The 12,495-nt window shown below is 42.9% G+C and overlaps 1 protein-coding gene across 11 annotated transcripts in view; it reads right to left on the reverse strand.

Annotated features, from left to right (window-relative positions):
- The window catches only part of SH3PXD2A (SH3 and PX domains 2A), a 248,561-nt gene that overhangs the window by 32,026 nt on the left and 204,040 nt on the right, over positions 1 to 12,495 (reverse strand). For 10 of the 11 annotated variants that reach the window (XM_038141673.1, XM_038141672.1, XM_038141671.1 and 7 more), the window contains 2 exons: positions 5,917 to 6,030; positions 1,697 to 1,780 (listed from right to left, as the gene is read on the reverse strand). In XM_038141673.1, the coding sequence (XP_037997601.1) occupies positions 1,697 to 1,780; positions 5,917 to 6,030 (198 nt within the window). The remainder of the gene's footprint in view (positions 1 to 1,696; positions 1,781 to 5,916; positions 6,031 to 12,495) is intronic. The other variant, XM_038141674.1, reaches the window with a different exon arrangement.

A 12,495-nucleotide genomic window follows, 5' to 3' on the forward strand; every position in this document is an offset into this window, starting at 1 on the left:
AAAATCAGATTGCTGAAGTCTGTGCCAAGTAAAAGTGCCAAGATTCAGTTTGAGATACAGCACATATTCCCCAACACCCTCAAAACCCAAGCCCTACTTGGGCCTAATAGGGAAGAAACTGTAATGAAGTAAGAAAAAGGCAAAAATAGAAGAGATTAGGGGAGCCTGTACTGGGGGAGACTGCCAGGGAGGACACCGACACTGGTCAGAGGGCAGGTCTGGACAAGATGCACACAGATGGTGGGCATCAGAATGCAAGAGGGAAAACCTGGGAAAGCATCTTAGGTCCTTGAGTCTTACCAGCTGACTGCTAATGGACTGGTTATGCAGTCTTAATATTTTATGGAGCTTTGTTTGCAATATTGTATGAATATGAAAGAATGCATTTGTTTTCACCAGTAAATAAATTGTTTAGAAAACTGATTCACATAAATTCTCCCAGTTAAATTGCCAGGAAGCATCTAGCAGAGTTTGACAAAGCAAAGTCAGTAGCTCACAAACAGCTGGGGCACAGAGATAAACACACTTTTTTTCCCTCAAGACAGCATGTGTGCTTATGAGGATTTTTTGGTGCCTTCAGAGTGCATTTGGTGGCTGAGAAGCAAGACCTTGTCTTCTGAAGTAAGTTTCAGGTTCTGCAGGGTCAAGCTATGGCAGGTAGAACACAGCTCTTAGTGCTTTTGTTTCCTCAATAATATTTTGAAACAAAGTTAAAGGGTCACTGAAAAGCTGGGTGAGCCTGAGACAGGAGTCTGCACACGGTATCATCATCAAATCCAGGATGTAAATTTGCCACTTTAAAAATACATTCCTTAATAGGAAAGGGCACCTTTCCATTAACTGGGAATAATCTCTTGCGCTTACATTTGGATCCATTCCCTCAGTAAGGTTGTCTGAAAGTTACAGAAGTGCAAATGGTGCTTTGTCCCACCTTTCCTTTCCAACGGGCAATGAACACATCTGGATGATTTTCCAAGTGGAGCAGGAAATAGATAGGGATACCTTTGGTCTGGGAAAGATGATTCACCTGCTCTTAAGAAATACTTTGCTTGTAGGGCTCTTCAGACTTCACCCAAACACAAGGTGTTCCCCCTATCCTGCCACACTCACTGTTAGACCAGCAAAAGCTGAAAGAACACAGAACAAATCAAACCAACTAAAATGCTGCTACTGGTGGCATTTTAAATACCTAGGAATGATGCTAAAAACTCCCAAAAGTTCTCAAGTCTCTCTTTAGTACCAAGCAATGCTTGCAAGGAAGAGAGGGGACTGCAACTGGAATGATTTTCATCTTTCCACACTACACACTTTTCCAGTGTGCACATCTCCAACCACGGCTTTTTGGCATTCAACTCATTTTAACAGCCCTGAAAGAATCACTTGTCCTTACTGAGGCAGGAAAGACTGAGCACAAATATGCCCAAGTTAAAACACAACAGATGTGAGCTTCCCCACCAGCACGAAGTCAGACTGCAGAGCTACCCTTGATTACCAGCCTCCAGCTCCTGGGGTGCCCAATCCTGGCTCCGAGCCACCCTCAAGCTGTCATGTACAAAATCCACATCTGAATTCTGGAGCTTTGGCCTCTCACTACCAAAGCGCCAAAGATGCAGGTCCCGACACACAGCAGCTGAAGCTGCAGTGTGGCTTTTGGTGGCCCCTGAGTGGCTGGTGCCAGAGAAAGCTGTGAATTCACCTCGACTCTGCTGCCTGTTGACTATCCCGCCCAGCGTCCATCGCCGGTCCAGGCGCCTCAGGTGAGCCTTGCGTCGCTTAGAAACTAGTTTGGAACATGGATGGAAACAAAACAAAGGGGAAAAAAAAAAGAAGAGAAAAAAGTGATGGGAGGGTGAGGAATAAAAACAAAACATGGTATTTACAAGCACTGGTCTTGTTAGTGGGAATGGGTTAGGTGGGATGCAGATGTTTCGTTTTAGTTTATACAGTACAATGGAACAAGTTAACTTCTTGAGCTTGAGCAATGTGAGCCATCCAGAACTGTCACAAACTGCCACTCTTGCTACTGGTATTTCTTAAAAAGCAGTAATTATAATTTAAAAAAATCAAAAACATATACACACTCCAGAACAAGGTGCACAACTTGTTCAAGGAGAGTGCAGTGGCAGGACACATCATCATTGCTGTTGTATCTCCTAATTCAGCTGCATGATCTTTGAGGAATTCAGTCCATTGCACATGACATCAAACCCAACAGGACTCTAAGAAAAATTATCACACTATAACGAAGCCCACAAACTCTGATGTAAGCTCCCTCATAACAGCAGCACTCAGGAACTGAACCCAAGTGAAAAGTGTCTGATGTGCTAGCAAGACATGACTTGCATTCATTGCCATAGCTGGTTCTCATGATCAAAACTTCTAATATACAGATTATGAGATAAGGAAAAAACTAATCTTGCAATTATTCAGCAGGCTCAAGAAGCTAACAAGCCAGGACTGAGTGTTAGTTACATACTCAAACAATAACTTATGCTTAAAGTATAAACAAAGACAAGACACTTATGGAAATGGCACCGTGAGAACAGCTGTGCACAGAGGACACCACTTATTTTCTGGAGCACATACTTAGATCTCTACTCAGATTCTTCTTTTGCCTGTACAGGTGTGAAAGACACTGGAACCATTAGACTGACACAGAAACACAGACAAGAAGTTTTCCATTCAAGGGCTTCCATCCCAATTTGGCAACTACTGCAAGGGTGCTAGGTGCTGCTGCAAAGCAATGCAACTTATTGCAAGGGAGTGATAGCTGAAGTGAAAACACAATCATTTTACCAGTGGTGCTGGGAAGGTGTTCATAAACTTTGATATCACATCATTAATAATAATTCAATTCTGTTTATGTGCACTTATTTAGGGATTATATCCTTATACTGGAGTAGGCACTGTTGTCTTCTAGAACTGCTCTGTTGGCAATCAGGCCCAGCAAAATTATTTGACTGGGAAATCATTAGCGGGACAAGAAAAAAAAAAAAAAACAAACTTCACCCAAGAGTGGCTTTTGACTTTTTGTCCTTTATATCTGTCAGGAACTTAGATCAGACTTTTACATCTAGCCCAATCCCCTCAATTCCTACTTTTCTGTAAGGTCCAAAACTTTCCACACCACCCTAAGCGGAGGTGTGGTGAATGGTGTTGAACAGGTGCATTATCTAGTCTCTGGTACTCTGTACTTCCCCTTTGATTCCATGTTGGTCAAAAATCAACCATGAATTTTCAGATGAGCCAAACCTCAGGATTTCAGATAATTGTGGTTTTGGCTCACGGAAATCAGTGATCCTCTTGGAAGCCCATGGAGGGACAAAAGATGAGCAGATTTAACCTGGTGACTTTCCCAAAATCAACAGGACTTTAGACTGCCAGTTACACACATGCTATACAGGGAGACAACACAGGACACACTTGCTAGACACAGAGATTATAGCAGAGAGAGAAGTTAAGTTGCAATAAGGCTGCCTGTGTTAGGAGGTTCCTAGACAAGAAAGGAGGAAATGAAATGCTGAATGTAAAGGTTTGCAGGATGGAGAGGTGTAGAAGAGGTCAAAACCACCTTAAGGTGTCAATACAGAGCAGTCACCTTGCTCCTTCTCACACTGGGAGTTTGGAGGATTTAGCCATTCAGGAACACCCCTTGAAAACAGCGGGTCACACAGATCCACCGCACTGTGTCCTCACAACATACAGCCATCCCCAGTGACAGCTCTTTTATGCCACAATGATGCTTTGATGCTTCTGTATAAACCAGGATTTTCTCCTAAAAATACTGAATTTTGTCATTTTGCCCAGACCTGGACTTGGTTGGTCAAGCCACAGTCACTAGAAAGGTTGCTCATTAACAAGCCTCCACACCTTTCCAGAGATTATTTTAACATCTTTATCAGCTCCTGTAGCTGTTGAGTGTTTCTTTAGATTGCTTTCTGATTGTTTTCCAAGCCTTGCAAGATGTGTTGGTCTAAACACAGGCCTGGGTAAACAGTCTGCCTTCATCCAGACAAAAATGTTGTGCAAGCTCAGGTGCAGGGAGGAAACACTTCTGTCTTTTTCAGGGAACAGACTACTTGAAGGGACACATGAAAATATTACTGCTATATTAGTAGAGGCAGGATTATTAGCAAGATGTGTTCAGCACCCTGCTATCTTTACTGGACCTGCCACAGCAGAGCAGACTTCAAGGTTTGCCAGGCTTGTGGACTTGTTCCAGGCCTGTTCAAATGGGGAAGGACAGGGGGCTGATACACAAAGCTCCCTACATCAGTGTTTCTGTGCTTTCCAAGTTGGGGGAGCAGAGATTGCGCAGCTGCAGGAGTCAATGTCTGTTGGAGTCACCCTGAAACTTGTGTAAGCTCCAAATTGTGGGGCTAAGGCACTTAATCCACTAGAAGTGCCTTCCTTCTCAGTTACATCAGAGCCCCTTTCTGCTGTCTACCTAGAGAGAGCTGGCAAGTTTTCTAAGTACAGTCACTTTGATACACCTTTCTAAAGACAGTGAATCCAAGTAATTATTCTGCTATGAAGTAATTATATGGAGAAAACCAGCCTAAGTAAAGAAAAACTGGAGGGGAAGAAACAAAGAATGTAGGAAGTGTCAGCTTAGATGGCTAATAACATAAACCAAAGTTACTAAAAAGCAAGCAAGAAAAATCTGGGGAACATAAAAGCAGCTGCAGAGGTTATGCAATTACATCTGTCACTGAGATGGAACTGAGCAGAAAGGCAAGGGCAGTCTCAGGTTTCAGCATATCTGGATTTGGAGTAAGGCAGGGAGCAGGACTGCTGACCATAGCTGAAGAGAGCAGCGTAATGGATTAAAAGGGACCGAGAAGGAGGAGATAAGGAATATTTGATAGATTTTTCATTACCCAGAACAGACTGCTGGGTGGCAGCATCCCTGTGCAGAGTACACTCCAGAGGGCAACATGAAAGAGGAGGAGAGCAAGAAATGAAAGCAGTTTAAGCTATAAGACTGTCAAGAACACACCATATTTAAGAGTCAGGAGAAGGGAGGAAGCTACAGACCAACAGACAAGGCATTCTTCAGTCCTTGCAGACCAGAGTAGTAAAGTTTTGTTCTTTAATAACAGGGAAGCTTTACTCACTGCTTTTGCATCCACTGAGAGGTTGCATCATACCAGACTGGTTCCTGACTGACCAGTCTACAGCCAGTGTGTCTCTAAACCAGGATATGGGTAGACTTGAGCAGGGAAAAATGACTTACAGAGACCAAGATTTCAATAAGCCGCAGATGTCACCCTTGGAGCCCAGCACTAAGTCTGGTTCTGCCTGAGTGCTGTGTTAATGGGCAGATGGTCACCCCAACACATCTCTAAGCCTCCTGCCTGTGCTAAGGAAAGGTCAGCTGAGTTTCCACATACATTTTACATAAGTGTCATGTCAAGAGGACCTAGATTTAGCAACAGATTCACTAGAATGGAGCAAATCATAATGAAAGTGTCCTTTGTACACAGTTGCTACATGAGAAGCCCATTAGGATGTGGTTAGTCTTTCATAATGGAACTGAGAAACATGCAATGCTGAACTAGTCCATTTCTGGAACCTAAATTAGGCATCTTTAGTTTAAAAAAAAAAAAAAGAAGAAAGCAGCGTGGCCAAATACATTTACATGACAAATGGCATCTCACTTTTAACAGAATGAGACCACACCAAATAAAATTACCTTTCCACACAACCAGAGATCATAGCAAACAGCAGTGAAACTATTTTCAAAGTTTAATTTAAAGGAAATTAATGAGAAGCAACCATTAAAGTTAAATCTCACTCCTTCCAATGGCCTGTGGCTCTATCATGCATCTTCCAATTAGAAGGTCTCACTTGGGGGAAAAAAGCATAATGCAAGTGTATACCATTTTTCTCTTGGTAAAAAAAAACTTCCCATACCTTCCCCAAATTTAGATGTGTTGATGTCAGAATCATCTCTGGTTCCATTTTGGGATTCCAGGTATGTAGCAGGGACCCATCCCTGCTCCTCTGCTGTGCTCACAAACCACCAACCTACAAAAAGAAGCAAAAAAAGTTTCTCAGTCAACATTTAGAGAAACAAGAATAGTAGAATGCTACAGAGAAGATCACAGAGTCAGCAGCTTTGGTGCATGTTTGAGGTATTCTGCAGCTTTCTAGAACAAGAAAGGATGCTATCATACCATGGAAAAAGGGTGCAGGGAAACAAATATCAATTTATTTTAAGAAATTCAAAGTCCATCCATGATAACTTTGACTGAAATTCTCTAGCTGGTCTTGCTATAAGCACATCTTCAGTATCAAAACACTTTGTACGTGTAAATATGTACATGTGCACACTATTAAACAGCACAAACGCTGCCCAAATCCTAATATGAAGGATTACAAAAGGCAAATGAGGGAAACAGCAAAGACATTCACAGAAGAGCACAGACTTCAGAACAGGATATAAAAGTGCTTCTAGAGCACTTGTAACCACAGCTGGTGTTTAACAAACATGACCTGAATTCAAGACCCTGGGAAGCTGGAAAGTACTGCACAGAATAGAAATAAAGACAGAAAAGCCAACTGAAATCTGACTTCAGGCCATAAGCACCAGTTATTTGTCTTCCCACCTGAACATCCAAGTTTCAACCAGTATCTACAAAAATGTTAAGTATTCAGCAATATATATGGATATAACCTCTAGGTCATATCTGTGGACATATGAATAAAATTATATGCATGCCAGTTTCAGATTAAATGCATTCCAACTGTAACTATCCTTGCCTCTTTTCTTGCTTGATTACATGGATTTATTGAATCCTCCAATGACTTTGACATAGACTCACTCACCCAAGAACTTGCTTCTCTCAGATAAAAGCACAACTAGATTCTCCTCCATTCAGATAAGGTCTGGGTTAAGACAACAGGAAAATAAAAATCTAACAGGTAAGCAAACCACTTCTCTTGTTGTCTGTGACACCCCAGTTTCCCCAGAAAACATAAGCTGCTTTGTCAGGACCATTTAAACTGTTGTCCATTACCACCCTTCCAGCTTGCCCAAAGGGAGTTGGGAACACAGCCATTTCTGTACATGCACCTCAGAACAGTTTACACTTTGATGACTGTCATAAACACAGCAAATGTCACGGAAGCCTGCGTGTGAAGAGGAAAGGTGCCAGCCTGGGCTGTAAAGAGATAGGCACCAATATTAGTGAGGTGTGAGGTCTCCACACATCCCTGCCACAGCTGGGATCCCACAGCCCAGCCCAGCGAGGGGGAAAGGAAGGTCTGGGCTCTGCTGTCACGCCACATGCAACTGTCTGTAAGAGAAAAACCACCCTGCTGAAACAATGCTCAAGTGTTCATGCTGAAAGTCACCCAAGTTCATTCCAAATCCTGTCACGGAAGATTTTACCAGGGAACAGTAGCTACAAACCCTTGCCTTCCTCCCTAGGGCATGTAGCTGGGAGACAATGTACCCCAAGCAGCAGCCACTCACATGCCCCTGGGCAGCTCCTAGGCAGCTCTATTTATTTACTCTCCAAATTCAGACACAGATTTCCATCTTCTGGCCCAGCAGAGGTTTGGAAACTTTGCTTCACAAGGCTCATGGTTGGAAAGTTTAAATTTAGTTATCCTCCCTCAGCAGGAGGTGGATTCTCCTGCCACGAAGCCCACAGCAGCGAACATGCAGGATCTGCCAGACCGTTTCAAAAACACATCTTCATGGTTGTTCCTGATTTCACCAGTAACGTATCAACAAGGGTAGCAAACATAGTTTAACATACACTTATAATTAGGCACAAAATGTGAGAAGCTGGCTTCCAGCTGATATTAATTAAACTGGAATAGTTTACCTAAACTCTTCCTCAAAGAAATAAAACACAAGCGCAAAAAGGACTTGCTTGCACTTAAAAATGTACATTTGGGCCAAATTCAAACCATGGTAAAACCATCTTTGCAGGGCTGGGTGGCACTTCCTTGACACCAACCCCGTGCTAGCCTATTTCACAATACAGCTCCTCTGATTTGGCTCACTAGCCTCAGAGCCGAGTTTAGATCTTTTGCTTGGGGCCCTAGTGTAGCTGAGCCTCCATCCATCTAAACATGACTCAGGTTAAAACTCCTAATCACCACAGAACTCATAAAGTTATAATTTCTTCCTAAAGATTTCCTTTACAAACTCTGCACAAGGGTAAAGTATAAATGAGAAACCTCCACAGCTACTGAGAAATCACAGCGTTTGTCCCAGCTCAGGGAAAACCAGCTCCCCACTCTGAAATTCTCCTCCCCAGTTTCAAGCTTGCTTCTCAGAAGGACAGAAGAAAGGCTTTAATATAGCCCATTGAAATAGCATGCCAGTAGAAAAATGTGTGTTTTGCTTAAACAGACTCAACAACTGAGAAGACTGAGAAGCTTCCAGCAACACCCCCTCGCAGCAGAGAAATCACAAACGGGTGCTCACAAGCAAGATGTGCAAAGTCTCAGAGTGGCCAAGCAACCACTGTTGAGGCAGCACATCCCTTATGATAATGGGGATTATAATTACAAAATCATTATGGCACATCCAAGCCATAACCCTACAGAAAGCAAATTACGGCAATAATTGACTCCTAGCAGAAGATGGCTGCAGTGCAGACAAGCTCCTCAACACAGCCTGTGCCTGACAGCCACCAACTGCAGAACTCTGCCGGCCTGATCACGAAGTACTTGCTCTGCACCATCCCCTCACTAGAAGCATTAGGGCAGCTGCCATTTGGTACCACCACCTCTTCCCCTCTCACTCTCAGATTCACGGGTATTCATGGTTTGCAGACAAGTTAGACAGAATGGTCTTCTTTTGCACCATTATAGCCCAAACTTTTTGCAAAGAATCCCTTGTCCCGTCCCCTGCCATCTTTCCCAACCCAGAGCATCACAGAAAACGGGCTTTTGAAACACAGAACAAAACACTGCATTTATTTTGAGTTCTCCCTCTATGCTGGAGTTTAGCTTGACTTCACAATTCATTATTAAAACCATTCTGCAGCAACATCTGCAGGGAATTATGTAAAGTTATCTCTGTGCACTGCCAAGCCAGACTGAGGTTCACTCTTGCACTCACACCATCTGTAAAAATTAGGCAGTGTTTTATAGCTTGAGTTAACCCTTACAGGTGCCCCTGACTTTCAGACACCAAAACAACTCTAACACTGATGTGGCATGGATGTCTAGACCGAGACTCCCAAGCCCTCATCTCTGATGAGGATTTAAAGGGAGTTTGAGCTTTACAGAGACACAAAAGGAGCTGCAGCCACTGTGTCCAGACCAAGTTCAACTTGAGCTTTGCTGCATTACTCTCAATTGCCTTAAGACTAACCCAAGAACAGAAATTTTTAAGGTAGGAGTGTAATTTTGTCCCTACATATGTTGCTGCTTTGGTTGGCATCCCTAGGCTGCAACAGCCGAGATATCTCCTCATTTAGAGTCCACCTAGGCTCAGATAACACCCAGGCATTTCACAAGTTACCAAGAAACAGCCAGTTCCACTTGACAGGCATATAATGCACATGGCAAGATGGTGATTGCAAAATGGATTGGTCACACTGGAGAATGACTAAATGACAAAAATACTTGGACTTTAAAAAATCACGTTCTTGCTCATAATTGCATTCCCAGTCCTCTTCCAGAAAGGCTTTTGGAAAAGCAAAACAATTAAACAAATGTTAGCCACAACATGCATCATGGGAAACTAGTGGAGCATAGTTAAAAGAGAATATTTTATGCCAGTTTTGCTCATGTTTGCATGCATCCTTACCCATCCATACACACATCAACAGGAGAACAAGCTATTCCCATTGAAGCCTGTCTGATCATAGGATGCTACAAAACACTTTGAATACAAAAAATTGCAGGATCATGCTAAACTTTGGTTTCCAATTCTCTCCTCAACCATTAATTTCTCTGTAGACTTTGACTGTCATTTTATGAGCTTAACTAAAGTAAACAGGACTGAAAGCACCACTGTAAAAGGGCATGGCTATTCCTCCAGCATGAGTAGACTACACATTCTTCTAAACAAATACTTAAGTAACACTCCACCTCTCAAGAGTCTTGAAAAAAGTCCACTCAAGCAGCAGTCTGGTACGTTTGACACATGGTCTATGGGCTTCAGAGAGCTGTTCGTTTTAAAGTTCTTCTGCCTTGGAACTCTCTCTCAAGGTTTTTTTTGATACAACAACATAAATTGTCCTACAAAGCAGTACTAGGTGCAATTAGGTCACTTCCAGACCAGCCACACAGACCTTTTCATGCCAACAGCTGATTACTTCCCTTCAAAGATATGATCTACTTCATTAAAAACAGCTAAGACAAGGGTGCTGCTGCACAGCTGAAGGCACTTGCTTTTTCCACCCCTCCAAAGCTCTTGCCACACAATACATATATATTTGATACACATAGGGCAGTCTCAGTAATTGCCTCCGACAGACCTCGGATGAATATGCAGAAGCAGATGTATAAAGGCACCAGAAGTAGCTTTTACAAGAGGGATTTTCTGCAGTAAGCTTATTCTCACACTCGCTCCGTGTCTGTGTGCTGTTAGACACTAGCATTGTCCATGCTGGCTCTGCTCTCTGTAAAAGGCTTTTTCAGTCCCACACACTTGGAAAAGGCACAAGGTTGAAACCACTGAATTCATATGAAGGCCAGTCTTCAATTGCTGAGAATTTTATTCTTACAATTCACAGAAGCGGCATCTTTCTTTGAAATATGGAGATACATGCAAGAGGCCTTTCTTCTCTGTGCTTCTTCTCAGCACAGGGCTGACTGCAGCTGAGGGTACAGAAGTCTGTGAATGACTCAGTGCAAGGCAGACTAAGGCTGTCATCTTAGGATGAATTTTTAAAGCTGGTGAAATATTAAAGGCAGCTTTCACCTCAAAACACATGATGTTTCCCAGCCTGTGTGCACTGCAGTCTTCACTGCAGCCACCACTCAACCATGGAGCAATGTTTGTCTTATTTTAGAGATGAAAGTGGGGCCCAAAGACATGACCCAGGAAGAAAGGTATTTGTAGAAGACATCCTGCTCAAACACACTTAAGATCCACAGCACAGCTTCATAGCCTTTTATGTACCACATATTAATGGACCATAGATTAGGATTTCAAATCAACCACATATTATGATCCTTCCAGCCAGTTCATGTCCTAGAGCTACATGCTGGGAGTGTGGTTCACATGGGAAACCCTACATCCAACAGGAACTGTTGCCACCCCAAGTGTCTGTGCCTGATTGCTCTAACATTCAGGAGTGAAGGCTGTTGCCTTGCAACTACTGTGTTTGCACTCTAGGTGCTAAATCCTGCTTTAGGAACTCAGGAATAAAATTCAGCACCCCAAGTTACTGCTCAACACCAAGAGGTTTTTTAATTTGCTGCTGAAATACCCCAAGAGCCCACAGTACCGTGATAGGGCAGAGCTGTTGGCTTTTTTTTTTCCATGTAAGAGAAGAGTGAAATAAGGCTCACACCTGTCCCTCCTTTCCTGGTAGCCTGGCATGGGAATTCGGAGATTCTATATGGTCTTCTACCACAGTGTTAAAAAAATGAAATAAGAAATACAAACACAGAAACTCTGCCTTTTTATTTTTTAAAGAGCACTTCTTGTTTAAAGAAGACAATTAAGATTTAAAAGGTAATAAGCAAACATTTTGCTCCTGGTACAAATAACCCCAGCATCTGAAGGATATACCTTAGAAACCACACGCCTTTTCAACAGTGGCCACACAGCCACAGTCTGCCCAGCAAGCTACCATCAATATTTAAAACTGAGAAATAGTTTTAATATTCAGTGAAGAAAGTACACATTGAAGGCAGATGAGAGGCTGCACACTCCCGTGCCTTGTGTTCGACTAAAAATGTACCAGTGTCCCTACAAAAATGTAATAGAAACCTGACCTTAAGAGTATCACTCTGGAACCCTGACAACCCAATGCACACATGGACTGCCTTGGAAACACTCTTCTTTCCCTCCGTAGGGAGGGTCTGAAAGCTGAGTTATGTTCTCATCAGAGTACAGGCTGCAGCAGTTTTTGCTTAATTTGTTGATTGAAACAACACTTGAGAGCTTCCTGAGGAGAGGGAGAAGATGAGGAGCAGGGGGAGGTGGAGACTTCTGGAAGGCTGAAAATTGTTGATATCATTTTTGGCTATTAACAGGACAGCACTCTGCCTTACGGAGCTAGAAGTTGGAACAAAAGGCCAAGAGCTGAGACTACAGTTTGCTTTCTCCACCAGTATTTGATAGTAACTACAAATCCTTAGGGCTCAGCAGCAGCATAGGGAACTGTAGCCCTTGCACTGCTTCAGGTGTTACTAAGCGCAACGAAAACAGAAGTGAATCCCAGAGTTTGGGCGCTGTAACATACTCTTCCTGCAGTGACTGGTTATTAAGATAACCAGCTGGATTTGCCGTCCTAATCCTTCCAGCCTGTCTTCTTCCTACACTTCTACTGCTAATCTTGTGCCATTTGT

This window comes from Motacilla alba, chromosome 6, assembly GCF_015832195.1.
Source record: "Motacilla alba alba isolate MOTALB_02 chromosome 6, Motacilla_alba_V1.0_pri, whole genome shotgun sequence".
Taxonomy (NCBI): Eukaryota; Metazoa; Chordata; class Aves; order Passeriformes; family Motacillidae; genus Motacilla; species Motacilla alba.